This window comes from Plodia interpunctella, chromosome 18 (genome assembly GCF_027563975.2).
Source record: "Plodia interpunctella isolate USDA-ARS_2022_Savannah chromosome 18, ilPloInte3.2, whole genome shotgun sequence".
Taxonomy (NCBI): domain Eukaryota; kingdom Metazoa; phylum Arthropoda; class Insecta; order Lepidoptera; family Pyralidae; genus Plodia; species Plodia interpunctella.
Genome location: NC_071311.1, coordinates 5,618,158 through 5,642,879, shown reverse-complemented (window position 1 = coordinate 5,642,879; position 24,722 = coordinate 5,618,158). Strand labels below are relative to the sequence as shown.

General features: G+C 35.6%; 1 protein-coding gene and 1 long non-coding RNA gene across 3 annotated transcripts in view; one reads left to right on the top strand and one right to left on the bottom strand.

Annotated features, from left to right (window-relative positions):
- Positions 1-1,602: 1,602 nt before the first annotated feature.
- LOC128677683 (uncharacterized) lies at positions 1,603-3,558 on the top strand. The gene is made up of 2 exons (XR_008405558.1): positions 1,603-3,000; positions 3,249-3,558. It is a non-coding gene; the product is annotated as an uncharacterized LOC128677683 (long non-coding RNA).
- Positions 3,559-3,746: 188 nt separating this feature from the next.
- LOC128677474 (uncharacterized protein) overlaps positions 3,747-24,722 on the bottom strand; it is an 88,874-nt gene continuing 67,898 nt past the window's right edge. For both annotated transcript variants that reach the window (XM_053758359.2, XM_053758360.2), the window contains exons 10-11: positions 11,465-11,564; positions 3,747-5,499 (exon numbers count right to left, since the gene is read on the bottom strand). In XM_053758359.2, coding sequence (XP_053614334.1) covers positions 4,777-5,499; positions 11,465-11,564 — 823 coding nt within the window. In that variant the 3' untranslated portion in view covers positions 3,747-4,776. The remainder of the gene's footprint in view (positions 5,500-11,464; positions 11,565-24,722) is intronic.

Here is a 24,722-nt window from a genome sequence, read left to right as displayed (position 1 = left end):
TACCTAGACGAATAAAGTTCAAGTTGTTTTTGTTGACAGCGCACTAAATTAATTAAAAAACACGATTCTTTTTCATATGACTTATTTCCATATTTTTATTTTCTTTGGGTATCCAAAGAAAATAAAAAATATGTGTTTTAAAATACAAAAACCTATCTGAATTTCGTAGTGATATTGTTGATCCTGTACTTTCAGCATTTTATACCGTGTCCTTTGATCCGATTGTGGAGATCTGCTACAAATGTCGACTCGAGGTGTTTGCCTCAGAAAGTATTGTGTTTGAAATGTTTAGGAGAAAGTTTAAGTTTTACATCTTATAAATCAATTACATTGTCTATTTGAAAGTCTTTTTTTACGGACATAAATGGCACTTTCATTGAAAAAGAAAAATATTTTTACGCATTTCATTTTGTAGGTACTTATCTATTGAGTGCGTTTTTGCGTTGAAGTATCCAAATATTCATTAGTAAATTCAGATTGATTTCATTACATTTCACCGCAAAGTCAATGAAATCTGTGCTTATTTATCTGAAATTGAGTGCAATTAATTTAATATTATTGAAAGGCATGCGGTACATTCACTGATCATTATTTCGGAAATTTAATATTGCACATCCATAAAATGTGCAGTCCGAAATTGGCTGTATGTATTATATTTGTCATCATTACAATTACATTGCGGCTACAGCTAGGCACCTAGGAGCAGCCTGCTTACGTTCCACTGTACCTAGTTACTTCTATCATAACTTTACATTCAGACCTAAATCAGAATTAAATCTTGATTCTCTAGTGCTGAAAGGTGCATAAAGATCAACAGACCAAATCACCAATCCAACGCAGTTCGAAACGCGGCGATATTTAATCTCGACAATCATTCCGTCTGTATCGTTCCAGCAAATCCGGCGTGTCCGGACCGGATTACTGGATCCGTGCCGATGTGCCGGCGGGCCGGAGCGTGCCTCCGCACCGTGCCCAGCGATTAGGCCCACTGGCCTCTTGCGCGCATTCCCGGGTCATCGGATGTACGGAAATAGATAAGTATAAACAAATATTGATTGTGCCCGTGTTTGGTCTTGGCTAGGTGAGTGTTTCTGTGTTTGTGTGTAGTACTTAGTTAATTGCTTTATTTTCCTTATGTAACTCTCAAGAAAATATGCCTATACTTAAATAAAACGACACCATTATTTTATAAACATGATTACATTAGATTGTCGCCTTGTTAACAATCTAACAATTTGGAACAAGCATATACGTACGTAATATTTTTAGTTATTTACATTTTGTCTATAATTACCTATCTTCTAAATAATCCAGTTTTCCTGAAAGTTTAGATTTTTAATTTTGGATTAAGTATACCGAATACATTTTATTTGATTTTGAATGAAAAACTGCATGATGTAAGAATATCTATCTGCCTGTGCTTCTTTTCAAGAGTTAAAAAATTCCATTAATAAAATAATTAAGTTTTCATCCACTTTTGACGTTACTTCTAGGGTAACCAATTTTTATTTAAAATTCTGAACAGGTGAATAGATGTTTTATTCAAATCCTCTGATGTGTGACCCTAAACCATATTTGATGTTATTATGTGTAAAAGTTTCTGTACTATTTGAACACAAACGTGTATTACGTGTATTAGAAATAATAAATATTATAAGTACAATTTAGTATTATATAAATATTATATAATACTAAATTGCATAAATTGTTATTGAAAGTTAAAACATAATATACTAAAATATTATCTTTTTTTATATAATACAGAAACTAATTGTATTGTAGAATGTGTATGGTACTGACAATGATATGATTGTATAATATAGGAATCATTTACGTCTATGACTACATTTGAACGAAACGAAATTATTGAGACTCACCCCATGAGACACAAACGTGAAAATGGTTTAAATTGAAAGTCACAATTAAAAATGTATGTCATACTCGTTGAGGGTACTTACAGCAGTGTTTCCGTTTTATCCCTTGCTCGACCAATCTATTCTGATTTTACTTACCGAGTATATTGAGAATGATGATGGCTACGTCTTAAAAGTAGAAACGAAAGCATTGGCAACAAGTAGCTACTATTTATTTTAAACAATATCTGATGTGTTCAACATTAATTACTACATACCTAACTGCATACTATCGTTTACTTTGTAAACATGAGATTATCGAAACATACAATCCAAGCATGAGCCATTTTGCGACGTGCTAGGATTGCGTGGAGCTTCAATCTAAGGGTGCAGTCATGTAAGTAGTCGATGAGCAAGAAGAGAGAAGAAAGAAGACAGAAGAAAAGAAGAAATTATTTACTTGGAGGTCACGCGTATTCTTGGGGAATTAACACACATTACGAGATGTTATTGCTTGAGAATACACGTAGCTGACAAGGAGTCACTCATCGCCAGAGCCAGTGTTGAACAGATCGTGTGGTGAGGCCTATGGAGTCGCCGTGTCGGCACGGCGGCTTTATAGACTTTCGCAGCTGCAGTGATACTTATGTTTATGGACTGTAATTTTTTTTTTAATAGTGATCTTCGATGTTTTCATGCCATTGCCTATGATAAGGTTTCAGTTTGCTGGGAGTACGAGTGAGTATACATTGGTCATAGAAAAGAGAAGACTTAGAAGGAGAATATTTAAAGCAAACAATCTGGTTGGAAAACTATTTGTCTAGGTGAGGGCGTCGCTGCTGTTGGAATAAATTTGACAAGAAAATTACATTACAAATAGTTTTTAATCTTTATCGAGTAACTTTGTCATCGTGTCACTTCAATTATAATCAAGCAACGTAGACTGCTTGTTTATTCGCAATAATGTTCATCAAAATCTACTAATACCTATTATCAAAAATGATTAGATTATGAAGAACAGAAAATTTATGAATATCAAAAATGTAATCTGATACTCGATAATTTCATTTGGCAGGAAAAGAAGTAGCTGACTACAGAGAGTAGAAGCCACAAGAGTCATGATTTTCTTCATATACACCACTGTTAGGTAATTTTATATACCTACATTACGCAATATCTAGGATAATATCAAGATATAAAATTGCTGCGCTGCGCCCCAGGGCTTCGCTCCCGTGAGAATTTGGGGATAAAAGTATCCCTACCAAGTTAAATTCTACCAGTGTACCAAATTTCACAACAATCCGTCCAGTAGATTTTGCGTGAAATAGCAACAACCATACACCCTCACAAACTTTCGCATCTATAGAAGGATTTAATACTTGCCTTTTTTCGCAGGGAGCTGCCAACGTCCAGAGCGGCAAAAGAACCATTTTGAGATCTTCATCTACTCTACTTGTATAGACTGATTTCCCCAATATTTGATTATTATTTCAAATGATATTTTGGATGATGATTTAAGATTTTATATATCTCTTAAAAATTGTGACTTAGAATTAACTTAGGTACCGAATTAATTAACTGATTATTGAACAATATGCGTGTATATAAAATATGAATTCTGTATCTAAAGGCGTATTCTAGTACCATCTCTTTTGATATAATATTACAAGTGTATTTATATCATTAATAAATTTCGTAAATATTTTTTTTATTGTTTTATTTAGATTACCCCATAAAAGATGTATGAGCAGCTTCCAACTGTGATTTCATAAAATTATTATAGGAGGATGAGAAAGATATTGTCTGTTTGCCAAACAACTATCGGCATAACTACAAGTAAATATTATTAGGAGAATGAATAACCGTATACACTTAATAAAGAAAACAAATATATGAACGAAAAATATTTAATTGCATTAAATTAAATCACTGAAAAGAGTATGCCGTCTTCCTGCACTGTTTAAGCACAATCAAAATAACAAATTAAAAACTCTATGTTATAATATATCCTAATGTTTTTATTAGATGTATAAATATTTACATATTGCCGCTTGTGAGCACAGCAAATGGGCTTAACACTACAATCACCTTCCAAATCGAATCTTTATTGGATATATTCTGAAAACACCAACAACTACGTATGCTAGAATCAAAAGCTTTTAAATAAGTACTCGTATAATGTAGTGTCATAACCCAACGTTATGGCATGTAAACCTGGCAGGACACATGTTTTTAGTGCACCTAACGAATGTATATAATTTTACACATTTGGCATTAGGTGTGCATGCATACCCTTCATTGAAAATGGAACGTTAAGTTGGCCCGAAAGCATACTCGTTACCATCAACAACCTGTTTATCAGACTGCAGATAATTGTGGGTTGATGTTTCAACTTCATAAAGTGCTAGAACACAGTGTTACCTACTTTTAGGATACAAATGCTTATGCTGATCGTCGATGAGAAGCTGTATGCTGACTTTGGACCTTACGGATAAGAGTTGTGATTTGTCTTTGTAAAATAAAGAATTCGAAATTAGAATTATCCTCGCAATAATTAGGAAAGAAAAATAACAGCGCCTATGGCAAGATGAAGATGTGTAATCCTAGAAATTCTAATTTACACATATTTTGAGGAAAATGAAACGACATATACATCAGAACAGACATTTGAATATGTGGATAGATATAATGTATTGATAGTATCTTAATATCCTATTTTAATTATTCCGAAGTTATTTAAATGCCTATATAGACCGGGCCATTTTATCATAATTACTTAAAAAGAAGTTCTGTTCCTTTATCATTTTACTCTAAAATCAAGTAAGTATTTAATATCTACAGGGACTCAATAACTTCCATGTAAGCTTCGATTGACGATGGATCTAAACATAGTACATATTATAACAATATTTAGCTAATTTAACTAGTCTAGATCGTCAGCTTCTGGAGAAGCTCTGGGGGCGAGTCTTTCTCCCACTGCAGGTTCGTTGTTCAGCAAAGGCTGAGTTGCAGTACTGTCAGGGGACGTACTCCGTCTACGGTCTAAAGTAGACGCTCCAACGCTGTTGTCAAAGCGTTCATTTGCACTTGACAAAACTGCATTGCTTAGACTAGCAACATTATGTATAGCATCATTAGATTGAAACATATTTTTCGTCTCCGAATTTCGTCTTGCAATTTCTTCTATTTTAATGTCCCGATTACCATTAGCGATAGATAAATCTCTGTCAGTATTTCTTGCATCTATTGATATAGGTGACACTAAAGCTACATCGTCTTGTTCATTGCCTGTAGGGGTATTGGTTCCCACTACATTTGTTTCTGGGGGGTTGATTCTCGTCGTTAGGACGTCACCTGTATGAGTTGTGTTAGTTTGCACGGTGGATACTGATGGAGAGGTTTGGGTGGTAGACTGCGCGGTGTTCTGAACAGTTTGAGTGGTCGACTGTGTGGTGGGGGGAGTGGCCTGCGTACCGGTGCCAGTGGCGGGTGCGTCGTGGTAAGCCGCTCCGCTCGCCATCGCCGCGATGCCTGCTAAGCCCATCATCCCCATACCTCGGTGTGATCGAAGAAGTAGTTGTTGCAATTGCGCCTGCTGTAGTATCACGGGCAGCTCGTAATGATGGAAAAAGTAGAGCATGGAGTGCTGTAACAAAATATTTCAACTTAAATATCTATAACGAAATTGCGGTACAAGAGTGGAACGTATGTTATTCACGACGCAAACGTACGGCAATAAATAAACGGTAACGAGATAAGCTGCCAATAGGTGGGGCGTCGGAGCGGCTGCTACTATACGGGCACAGACGCGCGAAGATTATGAGACACGTCCGTCGAACTGAGCAAAACTCCTATAGACAAATAAATGAGCATCTCGTGATGTCGAGTCCCGTCTTTATTTATTTATTTCTAGGTCAAAGTTCCCTCCCCTCTCGACGTCCGAGGTAAGTTTTAATTAAGAAACTTGTGACTGCTCCCGACTCAACTTTTATTTGAAATTATATTTTGTGATCCCCCTCGTTTTGATTTTTTCCAAATGCTGGTGTAACGGGTTGGCGGCGAGGACAAGTTGCAACACCTCCATGATTTATTATTCTGCGCAAGCTTCGCGTCACAAAATTGAAAGAATTTTACATTTATGTTTTGATGTCGGAGTTACGGAGCAATATGCAATATCATTACATGCAGAATACATATTACGAGCAGAATTGTTGGTGAGGTTCCTCCTGATATTACTTACATTGAAAATACTTTGTATATATTATTACAAGTTTACGAAGTAATAACAATATTGATTAAAATTAATTGAAAAAAAAAAAATTACGCCTTCAAAATTTTGACTTGAAATAAATAGATGGGATTACGCAGTCCACAGTTCGCGGGCCGGCGCATGGTCTAATTAACACGACCCGATTCCGACGTGTTCGTGGATCATCGCCACTGTAAATATAAAAAAGGATCAAACGTTTAAAAGGTATTTAATGGACAGAGATGATGCCCTTTTATGCGTCCATTAAATCGGTCGCTTTGAGATTTACAGCCAGCGCTAGATAGCTATGTGTGTGAATGGGAACGGGGATTTTTTATCAATTTTCAGATCGTTTGTAGCAGATTACGCGGGACCGACGTGAATAGGAAGTTGGAGGCTTCTGTTCGGAGTACAACCCTTTTTTAGCTTATAAATAAAATCAAAGAGATTACTTGGATTCAGGTGAAAGATTAAAACTCTTTGATATTATAGACGAATACTATTCCTAAAAATTAAAAAAATATATTTAAATGTTTGTTTTTAATTCTATAGTCTATAAAATAGAAAAATAAACAACCAGTTTTATATATTTTTATTAAGCAACTAACATTTCTAAAAAAAATAGCTTATTCTGTGTATTCCATCGATAATTATTTGAATTTATACGTAAGTTAACACAGAAGGTGAGAACAAATGTAAGAAAAGGGATACCAAGTTGTGTACCCGTCAGTTCAAAGGGCGAAAACTCTTTGTGATCATATTTTTTTCCGTAAAATTGTCTTAAACACTTTGCGGGCGTTGATTATGCCAAGGCGGTGGAAAGTCTGGCGAAAATAAAGTTATTTTGATTTAAAATGCAAAGGCCAACATCCACTGGCTGACTTTTTTAAAAGACTCCCTTTTCATTTAACTAATCCGGAGGTAGACACAGAGGGCACTAACGAATTAGAAAAACATTGCTCTTTGAAATAAATCTGGAGTTGAATTGCATCGCATGTCATGTTTGTTTTGCAAACTTTTGTAATTTGAATACTCACTGCAAAAATAGCGGATTAGTTTAGAAAATCAATTCACATTTGAAATGGTAACTTTGTTTATTGCTGTGAATAATTGTTTATGTGATTCTTCGTTTGAAATATTTACATCATGTAATAAACATTTACATTATGTTTGTGCTCATTTAGATTTCAATGATTCCCTTTAAAAATAAGAATTGAAATCCCTTTTATTACATAATTATGCATGTTGAATACGCCACAAAGTAAGCAGCTGAGTGTGTTTAACTAAAGTTTAACTATAATTTGCAAGAGATCTGGAAGATTACAACACTACCGCGTTTCCATGATGGCGGGCCTTTCCTGTTGGTTTAGGACTTGACAGAAATTAGCTGAAGTACGGCGTTTAAGCCGCGTAATAATGGAGCTCTGTTTTAGGTGCTTATTGATGTGACGTTGGAAATAATAAAGAGGCAAGTTGGCCAATTAATTGAACGTTGAATCCTAGTTAAAGCCTTGTCAACAAGATCCGTTTAAAATTAATGTAAGGCGTCGGTGTCACGCCGGGCGTCGGCGTTATGCGCGCAGCGTCGCGCCCCGGGCTACCTCATGAAATATGATTTTTATTAATAAGTTGACACGCTCGATGATTATAAGATAAGCCCCACTTTGCATTCCGAAGGGCCCTCTTGTTTTTCGCCGCCTGCCAGCCCTGTAATCCGCAGCCTACGCCCCGCTTGAGGCGTTCCTTCCCGGCGCAGAATAGTCTCTGTATTTTAATCTAACAATCCCGTTTTCATTATTATGTTGCTGCTGCGCCCGTTTGCCGGCTTAGTTTTTAATGTATTACATGTGTTATCTCGGAATGTGATTTGGAGATGTTAAGAGTATAAAGATTCTTAAGAACCGAGAATAAAAAAGATTGAATATTTTCCGAATAATTTATAATTTGTTTTAATTGAGCCTTAACACAATGATTAGTTCTGCAGGACTAAGTTTCCTTTATAGACGGACATTTCAAATTATCGTAGTGACCGTGAAAGGATCATATCATGAAATTGCCTCCCAATATATAACGTACGATACGTCTCCCTACGTAGTCCCACGTCCGGCGTATCCTCGGTCCGCTGGCGTGTTATTAACTTCCGGCGGAAATCGACGCGACTCGGGACGTCTGCTCAACATTCGATGTCGTATAGTTTGTCTTTTTACTGATCGTTTCCGTTCGTGGATAGACCTATTTTTATTAGCTTTACCTGCACCACTGAATATAGGGCTTATTGTACCAGCCACTGTCATTTACAAAACTAATCAAACTAATCTTTATACTAATATAAGTACTACATATTAGTATATTCAGAAATGCATTATATAATATAGTAATTAACTTGCTCAAGTTTTCCGGTTTATCAAGCATCATGTATGTAACATGTATAGCAAATTATGAAAATATCTGAAACTTGGCAAAAAGGTATTTCAATTTGTTCCAAAAAGAAAGACATTTTCACATTCATTAGTCATTTTATCATTGATTATCATTGTGGTCTGTCAGATATTTATCACATGCGTCACTGACTTCTGTATTTGTTTTAAACTTTACTTATGTTATAATCTGAAATAAAATTATTTATTTATTCATTATTACCTTTCCCTAAGGCAGACCTGCACCTCAAATAAAATATATAATAAAATATAATAATACAATAAAGGCGCGCACAATTGTTATAATATGGCTCTGCCCGGAATGGCCGGCACGCCGCTGGCATGTGCGGCGCGGCCCGCCGCCCGAGTGGAAATTTTACACGGCCTATTTTTCTGGCAAATATTCGTCAATCGTTGACATAAAGCGCGGTGTGCCAATTCCAATACCTATACACTTTTTCTATTTAATATATTCAGGTAAAAACTGTGTTATATTACATTGAATGGCAAAGTCTTTTTATTTTATGCATCAATGCCACTTAAATAAACAAATTCATGAGATTGGATTTTTCCAGATATACAGATAGATATTACATCTACCACTCTCCACACCAAAATCACCTCAATCCAATCATGCTAAATTTGACGTGAAAGGACAAAAAAAATGTTTTTTTCGCATTATATATAGCATGGAATGATTGGATACTTTCAATTATTCTGAGCTTCTGGTCGGTTCCAATTAGGTCGAACATATTTTCAATCTCTCATTTTTTCAATAAAAAACATTATCCAAAGAAGGGATAGGACAGGACATAAAAACACATGAGCCGCATACGCAAATTCATCTCATATTTTTTCTGTAAAAGTAACATAAACACTCGTTGAGAAGTACAAATAGAAATAGCAATGCGAATCGACATTGATATAATGAAATACGCGTCGTGGTCCATTCTGTATCTGTGGCGTGTGTTATATTTTATAACAGTAAAGTTGAGTTTTGTGGGGGTGATTACCGTCAAGTGTACGACTCGCTCACAATAACTTACGGGCACGTGATTCGCGTTGACAAATGCTGCGACCCCACGGTTCAGGGAGCGAAGATAGGAGGTTACTCGCCGAGCTAGTTACATATTGATTGATACAGATTTGTATAATCTCTCACGAGAAGAAAGCTCAATACGAATATGATAAAATTGATTGATACAGATTTGTATAATCTCTCACGAGAAGAAAACTCAATACAAATATGATAAAGTAGAAATTTTCTAAGTGACTATTTGGGGAACAATAAAACGGTATCGAAAGAAATGCGTACTCACTTTTAATTTTTGTAAATTTTAAGCCCTCTCTACCCACACGTCTCTAAAGTTGGTAGAAAAAGGATAAAAGCAACAAAAATCTAAACTCTCTATAAATAAGATGTCATCATGTTTATTATAAATAAACTATTATAACCTAAGAGCAGCAACAATGACACCATACTACGACACCATACTACGTGTGAATGATCTTTATTGAATATCAACGTAGGTAGATCAAGATAATTCAACATTATATTAGGAAGTACAGTTTCAATGTCCGAAATAGCCGCTAGCGATGCCCAAGTATCGATTCCATGAGGAATGGTCGGAATTTATCTAAAAGAGATCATGTTATTACAATTATGCGTGTTATTCCGTTGTACATTATTCGAAGGACTAGAAAAGCTTTTATTAACGTTAAATGATTATAATTTGATGTTTTATCACAAAGCAAAAACCGGCAATAGCAATCCTAAAGTAATATTGACAAAAGCCCGATTTTATTTCGCATTTCTATTAGCAATATTAAATGCATCAAATTACATTTCGTACATTGAAGGAAATATGGCAAATAATTACGTCATTTGTGTAAATATTGTCATTAGAAGATTGTTTCGACGTTCTTATATATATATATATATATATATATATATATATATAACAAAACTAGCAAATAAAATGATAAGATTCTAGATGACATTGTTTAGACTCCTTTTTCTGGCTTAAATGCTTAAATGGCCGGCCGGTAACTGAGAAACGGATGTAAAAAAGACAATATAAATATTTCTGTCTACGAGTAACATGAAATTAATAACAAATAAAATCTAAGACATGTAGTCCTTAAGACTGCATAGCAGTTTCAATAAATAGGACTGTCCGTCCATGTTAAAATTGCTTTTCTATTTCAACATTAATTTCAGTTGTATGAACGAGAATTAGACGAAGCCTTTGTGCCAACAGTGGGACACTGTAGGCTAATAAAAGAATGGAAAACATCAGCATACAAGTGACTTCAAGCCACTGAAATGGTGACGAAACACACTTCAGTGCTTCGTCACCATTTCATAACTTTATTCTAAACCAACAGAGCAAAAGTCAGCAAGCAAGTAACTCGCGTCAACAATTTTAATAATGCGCTGGAATCGCAAATCCTTTAGTTTCGCCTGCATCTAACTCCGAAAACTCGACTCGTGTGGTATTAATAACTGGAGCACGGTGCTGGAAAGTTAATATATCGTTCAGTACAAACAGTTTATCCATTAAAGTGGACCTAGTCGCCCGCGGCCGCACATCAAAGTAGCCGGCACATACAAACGGGCTTGCATTTTGAACGTGGATGTAATGACTTGTCAAATACGTTGCTCGAGTATGATATTAATTTCGGGACATTCCCAAAAGGTCAGTCCAAGCATAAATGGTCATTAAACAAACCTGATAAACACGAATTTACACGAGCGCGATCACGACTTAATTTGGTAGAAATTTTACGTTGGATTTTTTTATTCTCTCACTGCTGAATATGCGAGGACATACCATATATATTGAATTCTGAAAATTGTGGCACGTAGTTCTGCCCTATAATAGGACTCCATATCCACCCGTGGATGACACAAATAGAAAAGGTATTTTTATAACATGTTTTACCTGAATAAAGAGCCAAGAGGTGACGAGGGCCAAGCTGCTGTACTGTCCGTTGAACCGGTAGTGGTACGCGTAGAACGAGAAGTGATACAGGTAGAAGAATCTGTGAACAAGCAAATAATGCATTTTAATCTCCAAATGTCGGATCGGAGTAAATAATTTATTATTTACTAATTTGCTCGGAGGAACGACAATTTAACATTGAGAAAAGGTATTCAATAAAAAAATAATATTCTCCTAAATATTGGTGATCTTTCGGATGAAAAAGTGGATAAAGTGGCATAAGGAATAAATTGCTCCCGCACTCACATAATTGATTGACATTATTATTTAGAAATAATCAGGCCGCATTTGATGAGATTCTCATGTGGGTATTTTATTCATTTTTCCGGTTACTTTTTCAGTTTTAGATTGGCGGAGAGAGGTCCGCCTCCTTACATTTCTATGTAATCTAATGTTTCCCCATGAAAAACAAAAAACAAATTAATAAACTATTATAACCTAAGAGCAGCAACAATCTATTACACCATACTTCACATAAAAATGGCAGAATAAAGCGCACTAGAAGTCAGCAAATAAAGTAACACGACATGGGACATAAAGTCGGTGGAAGCCGGGATATCGCATAAACCTTGCAAAGCTATCTAGTTACAGAGTACAGTCGCAACAAGTACCCCACGGACATCATTAGGGGCTTATTGAAAGCAAATGGCCATGTTCCGATATCTGCAACTTATCGCTACATTCCAACTCTCTTTGTCGCAATATTTTTTTATTTTCTTACGCAATTTGTTTCTATAACAGAAGAATGCAGATTATGATGAAAAAATAACGTCCGTATTTGAAAAAGGAATTAATTTTAATAATAGCACATTTAAAGTCTAAGCAATTAAGAAGCTTATTTTAATACATTTCTTAACTATAATTTCATACATAGTCACACCTTTATTGGTTCTGTATTTTCCTTTTGAACTAAGGAATCCTAAAAATGTGTATAAAAAAGCAAAAAGTACCTATAAAAATAATATCGGGGAGTATTTCACAAGCCTTGAAAATACACGAGTTGCCAACAACTTATTTCGACAACAACGCCCGCAATTTCAACTGAAACCTGACAAAATAACGAAGTTAAATGCCGCTAAACGTTGCGTAGGTACACGAACATAACTAACCTTGTGATATATATACATATATATACATATATAAACCTATAGATATAAACTTACGTGTGCTATTTTTATTTTTTAAATAACAATTTCAGTCTTTCTTAGTAGTTCATTCATGCGAAGTGATATTGGAAAATGTGTAAACTGAACTGATTGGCATTGTGTGATTTTTATGTAGATTTATTTATGTAGATTTTTATGTAGATATGTTTTTTTCTTCTTCACGAATGGTGGGTGAGTTGCACCAGTTGGAAGGGTAAGAGGCACCATCAAATTTAAATGTCGTACTTTACGTTTTTCTGCGCACGTTAAAATTAACGTCAAAGTTGACGGTGCAACCAACCCTAAGATTAATATTGTAAGTAATAATAATGCATTATATTCCGAACTATCCTAAAAGACGAATCAAGGTAATTATGCGTCAAACAATGATAATGTCCAACAATACATCGTTAGATCCTCATTTTTAGTCTGCGAAAATCTAAAATTGCTGCCCGACGTGGCCCGTGTAATATTTCAAATGCAACCTGACAAAATAGCGAAGCAGAGTGTCGACAATAGCCGCCGCGCGGGGCCAATCGTATATATTATTCGTCTATAGATGGCCAATCGTACACATTAGACCGCATTTCCACATCACGCTACGCTATGGATGTTAATACAAAATATAAGACTAGACAACAAGGGATATTCCTATCTGATTAAGTAATCGTTGGTCGTATTTTCAACATAATTTCGTACAAACTGTCATCACCAATATTTGTGTATTTATAATTTTTGAAAACGGGAAACGGGATATTTAACTACATCCATACCAAACTTCATCATAATCGATACAGCGGTTTAGCCGTGAACGCGGGACATACAGACAGACTTTCGCATTATTTATATTAGTATGGATTGATAGTATGACTAACTGGATTTAACTGGTATAATGCAGCAATAGACAAAGAAAATTATTGGTAAGAGCCGTTATTGTTAATGTAGATCCAATATGGGATATCTGTTAGAATGTAAGTGAAAATGAGTTATACGATTAGCGTTAAGGCGCAGCACAATAAGTAGTTACAAGCTTTGCGAATCTTCGCGTATCTATGGATGTGTGCCTTTATTCGTCTATAGATACATATTAGGTTCGTTATCTGCTTATTTCGGTGGATAAATTCCGAATGTGCGAAGAGGGTGTACGGGCTCCGGAAAAGGGGAAATGTCACCTCGTTATCTGAAAAGGTTGCAATTTTATTTGAAATCGATATTCGCTGAGAAATACGTTTTTATTTTGTGGCGTGTAAGGAGATGCCGTTTCGTGTAAGCTTTGTCGTTGCACATGTGCTGTTGTTAGAGAAGAGAAAATCTTTACAATTACTTCAAAAATTATTTATACCACTTAGGATGATAGGTATACATCACTCATTGACGTCAAAAATTACTTCAAACTCCACTGCCCATATATTTTGAAAGTGCCCCGCTACTGCCGACTGCATTTTTTTAACACCAAATATATATGTTTTTTGCAAACAAATTCTTTATTTCTTTGACAATTGAACTGAACATAATATTACTGAACGATAAGCGATGTTATATCTAAAAGCCAAAGGACGCTTAAAGAATACATTAAACTTATTATTATTCAAATATCACAGCTTTTTAAACTCTGAATAGACGCACTGGAATAGATACACTTAATGACATCTAACTATTAAGAAGCCACTAGATTCGCAGTACAAGTGGTATGTAAATGTCGAACAAACGTACAGCGAATACGATTAACATGTTAATATGAACATAACACTCCCTAATTAGTTGCCGGAGATTAAACCGCGCGTATAAACCGACATACGTACTGATTAATTATACATAGTGAGGAAAGCGAAGACAAGGCTGCCGAATCAACCGTCATGATCGAATTACACTAATGCAGGCAATTGTGTGCACTATTAGGTGTATAGGTAATCAGAATTTGTATTCGCTCAAAATATCTAACTAGATCATTTGAAACGTGAATACTAATTTTCAGTATAAGTGTTGCGATTGATGTAAAATAGAACTAAATTTAATTAAAATACATATCTTGAATTGTTTCAAAGCAGGTAAGTAACGTTATATAAAATTAAATAGACAATTGCCAATATCATTTTAGGCCACAGTTCAATTTTTAGACCTTTTGTTGTATGAAAGCATAAAGTCTAAAAATTGAACTGACGTTTACAGTAAATATTTCTCATGATTCAGCAAATAAACACTAACAAAATCAGAAGTGCTAAGAAAAACAAAGCGAGAAAGCTCCGTGGAAAACATCTGGTACGGTGAGCAAAAAACGTGATGCATCGATTAAGTTGTTGAGCAATTTACGGGAGTCCAAGAATAATTCAGCGAGAGGGGGACAGCGGCCGGCCTGGTCTGAGGCGTGATCAAAGATTACCTACACATTAAACATACATGCACAAGAAAAAGGAAACAAGCGGCGTTTTCTTAATGTTATTTCGCTTATAAATATTTGATAGTGGCCGTAATGGAAAATGTAAACATCACAGGTTTTCATCCGTTTAGGATTTTTAGTGTTAAAAAGATTTCTGTTTTGCTAAACACTCTGCCATTAAATGTTCTAATATTTTAGCAAATATTTATTGGCTATTCTTACTTTGATACAACAAAACAATTTTGACTGACAAAACATCTCTGTTCTCTCGAATGTAAGAAAAATAAGCAAATAATAATGGAATTCTGAAAAATTTCTGGTAAGAACATTTACAAACAAGTACTTGTAAAACAGACAAGACTCAATTTATGTGGCGGTAGTAAAGTACGGGTCACGTGCGCTGATTCACATCATTATAATAACGTGTAAACAGAAGAGTGGAGTTCCGCCCGGAGCCCGTATAAAATATCAAGAGTCGAATGCCCATTTACAATTTTCCTTATTACATCAAAATTATTCAGAAGCCGGATAGGGGAGGGGGAAACTGAATCTTGCTGAACTAACTCAGTGCGAAATCACTTTCGTCTCTGCCTTTGATCTCGAGTGCGCCAAAGGAATGTTATTCAGTAAAAACATGCAAATTCGATAAAGTATAACACAATATTATGGAGGCTGGTGCCGGTCGCGCGACACGACCTTCCGCACAGAGCTCGGTCAGAGCATCGGGACAGCCTTCAATTCAATATCATTTATCAAGCAGTGGGATCACGGCTATGGACCACAAAATATCTGCATACATTTAATTTTTATTTAAAATTCTAGCATTAAAATCACGTCTTAATACTGAACTCAGCCTAGAAATCCTGGAAATACATATTTCATGCCTTTTATTAATCCGGTTTGTGAATATTACATGATTTTAACTTAGTAATGGGCTGCTGAAAAATATAAAAGGAAGAGCGCAATTAGATTACATAGTATCCCTTTTAACGCAAATTGCGTTTCCTGTGCCTACTTAAGATAACATGCTACGCATATTTTACTTGATTTTGTAATGGAGCAATGAGAACGAAGGAAATTATAAATAATTTGACTTGATGCATGACGGTGAACGACTGATGAAAAGTATTCGGATATACATCAATATTCATATATAATATAGTGACTACGTTAAAGTCAAAATCGTTTGCGGTTATTCACTGTATGCATTACAACAGCCTTTTCATTCATAATCGTGACTCCCAATTGCAGTATCAAATTTTAATGACGCTTAGTGAATATTATACACCTGTCACATTAGAATCACCATTAGGTGATTCTACAGCCAATGCGGCCTGACGTTATCTAGAAGCGTCCTAGATAAGTGACTTAAGTAGTAAGGCAGCGCGAAGTGTATGTACATAATTATGTATTTGGGTATACGTACATTGTAATTTTTACCGTAGCATCGCGTCGGATAGCGTTCCGCCGCCGCCGGTTTAGAATTATCCAGCGCTCACTCCAGGATTAGGCGACCACTGGAATCCACAAGCCCAGTTGGGGCGCGCCACTAACGAAATGAAATTCCTCGCGCATTCCGCGGCTGATGTCCGCGACTATGTCGACTAGTGACAATACCGACTATCGAATAATCCATATCGATGCTTAAAAGGTTTCTATTCGTAGCCCCAGCGAATTGATGAATTGAATCGTGCGTATGCGTAGGTGCGTTCTATTTTAAATGAACGGAAAAGGACAAGCAATGCGTCAGTAGTTTTAGGGAATTCATAATTAAAGCGTGTATATGTTCTAGTACAATACGTTCCGGAACACCGGTAAGGTTTGTACACGTTCTCGTGCGAATTTCATGATAAAAAGAGCATTTAACCAAAGAGATATAAAGTTTAATTTACCTGTACTATTTTGCGACTAATTCTGTTACTAAGAAACCCCAAGGAATTATCAAAGTAACCGTGCATAAAGCACACAAATTGCTTTCCTTCAAGCGATGTTTGCATAAAGCCAATGAATTTCGAGTATCGATATTTGGAGAGCAAGTTGGTGTCGATGCTAATAGAGACGAGAAGTTGCGATCGACTCCGACAAATGCGGTTCAACGCACAAACTTGCTGCTCCGACGCCTAACTTCTTCCCCAATCTCAATATAGTTGATGTTAGATTGCTTCAATTTGTTGTGTACAAAAGTAATATAGTGTACTAATGTACAGTTAAAAACAGATAAAAATAATTAGCTTTGCTGTATAACATAATAAAAATATTGGTAAAAATTTTAGACTCCCACAAGCATTTCTAATGTCAAAAATTTACAGATTTTAGGATTTATTATTTCTTGTCTTTCTTATTAAAAGGCATAATATTTTCATGTTGGATGTGAAAATTTAAATAAAACTCCTTGATTAGAACATCAAGAATGTTTTAAAATATTGAGCAGACAAGAAAAATAAAGCGCTAGTCATGAGGAGTAATTTCCCAGAGGTATATCTGTCACTCGGTATCTTTAAATAAGCAAATTTTACTTCTTATTTGCAATAAGAATATTCAAGTTATGCGAAGTAATAGATGCACCGTTGCCAATTAAAAATAAGATTGCATCAGCTACCGTTCCGTGTTTAAAATTTGCTACAGAAATATCAAGAATACTTATATTCTTGATACTTATATCAAATAGGAATTAATTGATGTTCCTAACTAGTTTATATGAGGTACTCTACTTTAGACCATAAATACTGTAATAAATATCTATATTTCGTAACATTTTCATTTAGAAGAAATTACAGCAAGAAATCACTTTCTGTGACATTTTTTTGATTTCGTATTATTTATTTAAACTATTAATATTAATATCTCATGATCATTTTGTAAGTTTTTAAATCGGGGAGAATCCATGAAATAGTGGCATGCTTCAGCCATGAGGAAACCACGACCAGTTCAAAGACAGCTAACTTGAGCCGAATCTATTCCTGTCTACCGAACTTATACGGAAGGTATAGGATGGGAATACTTGATATACGAGTACTACTGAATACTTAAAATGATTATTTCAATTTATAAACTATTATTCACCCATTGAAGGCAAAAGTTAGTGATTTCATATATTACAGCAAAACATTTTTAGTATATTTTTTGGTAAATTGCTTGCACGTTTCTGAGAGAAACTAATTATAAAATATTTTATGTACACGCTTATACCTATGAGTTTCACTAATGTTGCATTGCTGTTGTATTGCTGCATTTATATGACATAATTTATTTTTTTTATGTGACATAATTTACTACTATTGTAATTTGTGTGTATTGGTGCATCAAAATGCATGAATTAAAATCGATAATAGTTGTTCTTACCTTTCTGAGAGTTGCAAATGAAAATGTAGAGGATCACGCCAATGGGATATCTATTATCCATGAAAAAGGAAATTGTAATAAATTATGGATATTAAGCAGCGAGCGGCAACGAGGTGTGGACCGACGGCGATTTAGCGATACTAAATTATCATGTGTTAACTATGAAAACATAGTTCAACGCGAACGCGTGATGTTTGTGTAATAATATAAATAAGTTATACTTAGCTATACGCGTGCTTTCAATGTTATTTTAGGAATTACTATAGGATGTGGGTATTCAACAGTCAAAGTGTTAAAAATTATAATATGATTAAAAAAAAAACACTTTGTAACAGTTGCTGTCGCTTCGCCAATTACATAAACAGCGACAGCCAGCGAAGATATTAGTAAAATCGCACATCAGACATAAAAATATTGTAGGTGTCAAAAAAACCCTAAAGTTATTAAACAAGTTCAGTTTCAGTTGCTAATGTAATTAAAAGTCGACTGCGAACTCAAAAAAATAATAAATGTTTGCATTTTGAGACTATAAACCTCAGGGAATAATCAATATTCAATATTTCGTATCAATATTCAGTATTTCGTAACATCATGTCATTGATATGCTCCCAATTTAATCTGGAGTGTACAATTAACTTATCGAAGTGGAAGTGGCGGCATGCCGATGGTCACGTGCCCCGCGATCACGAAACGTTTTTACCGCATTTCCGCTTTTTTCACTTTTCACCGCTTTCCAAGCGCTCACGTGCCGTCGCGGTCGCAAATTTAAACCTCGCTGCTTTTAAATTGTTAAGCCACTTTAAATTTTTACAGCGCCATTAGATGTCACCGAAGAGGTGATTCAACTTTGTGAACTATTCAGTCATGTTATAGAACATTTTAGCTCGATTTAAAGATGTGATTTGATTTTATTCAATGCCGTGATCCCAGACTGAGCTTCTTCTCTTTAAAGACTTTAAATTTATTTTTAATAGATTACAAATTACTTTATTTTGTTTAGGTGTGATTTGCATTCTAGTTTAGCCAATCGCTAACACATACAAATATTACGTCTCCCTTTAAGGCTAGTAAAACTACGGACTAAACACGATCGATACTAATATCTCTTTCTTTCATACATGCTCGCATTGAACTAATTTAAAAACAAAATTCGAATCATAACCCTAAAAGTTCAATAAGTAATGGACGTGCGCTCTCAGAACTCGACGCTCACCCGCGTCGTTGTTTGTTTGCCGTAAGACGTGTGTCTGTGGTGTTATTAAATTCCCGTCTTTTTCCCTAATCTCGTTGTCGACACGCCCCGCGGGCCCTCATCGGAAATGGCATTATTTCCCGACCGGGCCGAGCGCCCCGGAGCGGTCACCGGATACACCCCGCTAGTCATACGGCCACCCTAAAACTTGGGAAATTTTAGCTATTTCCTTGGCATCCGTTTTTACATTTCTTTGTCTGCCAGTTTAAAACTCCTCTCACGCTTCCTATCCCTTTGAAACGCGACGCCCGATATATCTAGCACCAGCTTTATACTAAACATCTATAACGTAGATTAAACTGTTCTATGCTAGAAAGGATACAGCTCTGGTTCTATTTGCAGTGTGCGTCCGTTACCACTACAAAGCGAATGGAAACTCATTAGCGCAAGATAAATCTGTCCTATTTTTATTCTATCGACCATAATCTGGAATAGAGACCGCGATAACATGCAAATAATTTAATCTCATTAAAAGCATCGCTAATGAAGTGAACCGACATAAGTCGGCCGCTAATGAAATGAAACACAATCCTTGTTTACTTTCGCCAGTAAAGCTATTGTGTTCGCAGGATGGTTCACATTGCCCTGCGCGACGGTTACCATAACATTCTTCCTTTACGACAGTGTTTCGGATATCGGAATATTCGATATTACTACTAAATAAAAACAAATCAGAGTTCAATCCAAATCATTGAATAAACATTGTATAAACAGGAAAGTGGTATTATTAGTTTCATTGATATACCTACCTATATACCAATAATAATAACTCTCACAAGTTTGGTTATGTACCTAGGTTTATTCGAGTTGGAATGATGAATGAAAATGATAATAACAGTTTCAAAATGTATGACAATGACACTACAGTCAATATGAACGAATAAATACTAGCTACGCATTCGGCTACTTTATATGTAAATCACATGAAAATAAATGGCCTGCAAATTATCTAAGAATTAGATATTTATGTGTGTAATATATTTGAGTGCGATTAATCCTACAATTTAAACATATGAAACACATATAATAATTGAAACAATAAATTAACTAGACTAGACGAAAACATTAAGAAGTAGAACAGGTCAAGCAGCAAAAACGTTTGAATTAAAATATGAATACGGATCGAAATCTTTATGAAACCAACGAATTGTGAATTTGTGAACAATGCCAACTTCCATTTAACTCAGGGAGACCACAGCAGGCGTGTTCCAGTTCTCACGTCCACATTCCATCTATACAGGATGGTTTTTAAACAACAGTTTAATTTCCGAGGCACGTTTGATTTGGATGACGGAATAAAACAAAAATTAAATAAAAATATATAGTAAATTAAGATACAACTTCTTTGCTCTACCATACAAATTGACGGATCATAATGGTCCGACATAGAAAAAAATTACAAAATTTTATGTTCATATCTCACTATGTTTCATTGGAAATTGTTTCAATATATATTCTGGATATTTGGCTGGTGTTTAAGAAACATCCTGTGAATTATATTGTATGGAAAGTTGGTCCACACCTGCCGGGGCTTATGGGTGTTTGTCCTCAGAAAGAATCCGCAACTTCGCCTACAACTTTTGCTCCCGTATTGTGCCAACTTATCTGTTTCATTTTTAAATTCTGAAGTATCAAGACGTGTTAAAATATAAGTTGAGGACTTTGTTTATTTATAGAGATCCATTTCATATTTATTATATTTAATATTTGCCATCATCAAAAAATTTAAATGGCTTATGTGCTTCAATGCTTCTATTTCATTTCTTGATATGACATGATACCAGCGGATGTTTTCAAAACTGTGTTAAGATATTCCGCTAGTAGGAAAACTATATGAGAAAAATATTCACACTTGCATCGGACGCAGTCTTTTCGCAAGATTATTCCGTGTCAGATTCCCAGCAGTTATGATGATGAAGCTTCTTCCACTCTAGTCTACTTCACGATAGTGCTTCGTCCACCATTGTTATTTCTGCTGCGGAAATATTGCAACAACCGCCAATGAAACCTACAAAAATATACTCTATCCCTTTAAATTAAGAATTACAACGATTTCCCATTTTCTGTCACGCTTTGCATTCTTATGCTGCTTGAAAATGGAACCTGAGTAAAGGATTTAAAAGCTATTTTGGCTAAGATATGGTTCGAGACGCAGGTGTCGGCAATTCTCGGGTGTGAATCACGCTAGTGCAGCCCGCATATATCTTGGCTCACTCAGCTTGTCATATCTTGTTACTCATTTTATGCACTTAGTATTTACTGCATGCTAGACAAAATACAGGATTTTGAACAAAATTTTTGACAAGATATATTTTAGTTTGTAGAAAAAATATAAAAACACAAAACAAATATATAATGCAGCATCTAAAGTAGTTGAAACGCGTGAATAAATGAAATTAACTATAGTCAAATGGAGTGTGTCAAGTCGGAAAGATATATAGTTTAGAATTTCTCGTAGTATTTACTTAACACAAAAATAAAATAACACCAATATTCAATAAAAAAAAAATGAGACCGATACTGATGATATAGTAGATACAAGCAGGTGTGTGTCCGACACAGGTTGCCGTTGGATACGCCTCGGAGTGTGGCAGTCCATTAAGATCTCAGTGTCGTACACAATGGCACAATGCACGTATGACACAAAATAACAATGAGACAAAAAATTACAACACAGAAATTCAAAGACAAAGTCATTCATTATTGTGGTACACTGTTATCCAAAGGTCTAAAATTATAATAAGGTTCCAATGAATTATTTTCATAATGAAACTGATGATATAGTAGATACAAGCAGGTGTGTGTCCGACACAGGTTGCCGTTGGATACGCCCGTAAACATCTCTGTACGCTCTTTATTTTTTACATGGAGGATAACACAATACTACCTCTGATATCAGAATAAGTTTGACACTAATTGACCAGTGTATGGATGTAGGGATTTCACCACAAAAATTTCATATTTAATTTCATTATACATTTTACTTACCTACTGTTCCTTTTTAGCATTTTAATCTTTAACATATTAGTTTAATTTAAATTTGTAAAGAAACTTACAATGTAACGCTAATAATATATTCATATAATTTATTTCAATTTTGAACTGTCAACATCAACGAATAGACAGAGACATGAATATTTCTGTCAAACGGCGTTATAACTGGCTTTATAAAGTTTATTTACTTTTATAAACATAAAAGACGCTCACATGGCGAAGCAATTGAATCAAGTGTTTGCATCCCTCAAACTCTGTTTGGGAAATCTTTTAGCAAACGGAATACGCGAGGCGTCGTTGGCGTGGAAATCTTTGGCGGTGGCAGACAGGTAGCTCAAAGTAACTGCACTCAATTCGATTCGGCTGGTAGCCTCGTCTTGTTCAAACATCTCAACCGGCGCGCCAAACATATCAGTTACCGAGGCTCGGCGCACCTCCGTTGCCGTGTTTGTACGAGCAAATAAGGGAGAAGGGTGAAGTAAAAAATGGAGAAACGCGGCCCGAATAAACACAAGAGAAATAACGACATCAAACAATAATTGAAATCATAGCTCCGCGCCGCCGCCGGGGAGACCCTAATGCGCCGCCGAAGCCGCGTGCGTGCCGCCTGCCTGCCGCCCACGTTTCCAAACACTCTCTTCACAAACTTCACTTTTCTCCGGCTTCTCTGGCCCGCTTCTTTTGTGAACCCTTTTACCTCGCCGCAAACGAGTCACGCCCTGTTAAACGTCACAAAAAACGCAATCAGCAAAAATATGATGGGACGTATGCGGCGGTACACACTCTGTAGCTATTAATCTCGGCAAATCGAATAAAAGGTAATAGAGGCTCGCAAGGGAGGGCGAGGAAAGATTGCCTGCGTCCTCAATGGGCGAGTCGGGCTCTGCAGCCGCGATACCATTATTAGTGAGTTAACTCAATTTGCGGCATATTGTTTGAGAGCGGCTTAATAACAGAGGCGAGAGGTCGTGATCATCGCTATGGCTACCCTTGATCCTCGCCGCCGCAAACCATACCCGACCCGAGAGTTTCCACTTACATGTTAGCGAAAACATGTGTCCTCGAAGAACCCCACAGTCGCTAATAACTTCAAATTTGTTCTGGGTTTTCCAAGTTATGTACTAAGTTGTACCTAATACACTTAGGTACAACTTAGAATAATTTTATTTGTAGAGTTCTGTTTTAAAAACTCATATTTTTTATAATAAAACCTATTATATTTAACAGTAACTCCTGCTAACAAAATCTTGTTTATGACCAATATAAATTGTGCCAATATAGTCCCAGAAACCAACCAACTCATAAGTCACTCATTGCTTACAACCTTACAGGTAAACAGTAAGTAAATCCATAGCAAATTAATTAACCCTACGTAAAATAATCCCGATTAAAATAATTATATAATTAACGTGCGAATTAATATCCATTAGAGGTAAATGGATAGTCCGTGAGAAGCCTTTATTGAGCCTGCTTCGGAAGTTACAAATGCCACTAAGAACTGAAAATAATTTGTCCATTGAGAGTTATTTAACAGCCGGTGCGTTTGTTTATTTACACCGCTGCGTACCCTCCGCAAAAACTAACAGAAAGGGGCCAAATACAACAAAACTGATGGTTATGACGAGCAGAAATAAACCTAAGTACGTTGTGGTAGAGTGCATAATTAAAAAGCGCCGCTCGGCACTTGGCGATGTAAAGTCAACACAATTTAGGGTAAATTATTAAAACGAACTGTCGAACAACCGAAATTAATCGAAAGTATTCTCTTGGAATTCGAAACGGAAGCCGAAAGTGCTTGTAGTTGTTGGATCAGATACTCAATTCTCAGGAACTGGAGCCAAATCTTGTACAATCGCGAATCTTTTAGACATCTATTTATATTTTTGACTTATGAGCATCTACTTAAATGAAATTGAAAGTTTTTTTTTCTAAATAGTTCAAGATTTTCTTCATTTCTAAATAACCTGGTTGAAATGGACATCTGCACAATTCGGTCATTAGGAACAGATACTAGTCAACAGATACTTTCAAGTAATAAACCAAAATCAATAGTAACAAAAAACTAAGTTTATCCAATACATGTTGATA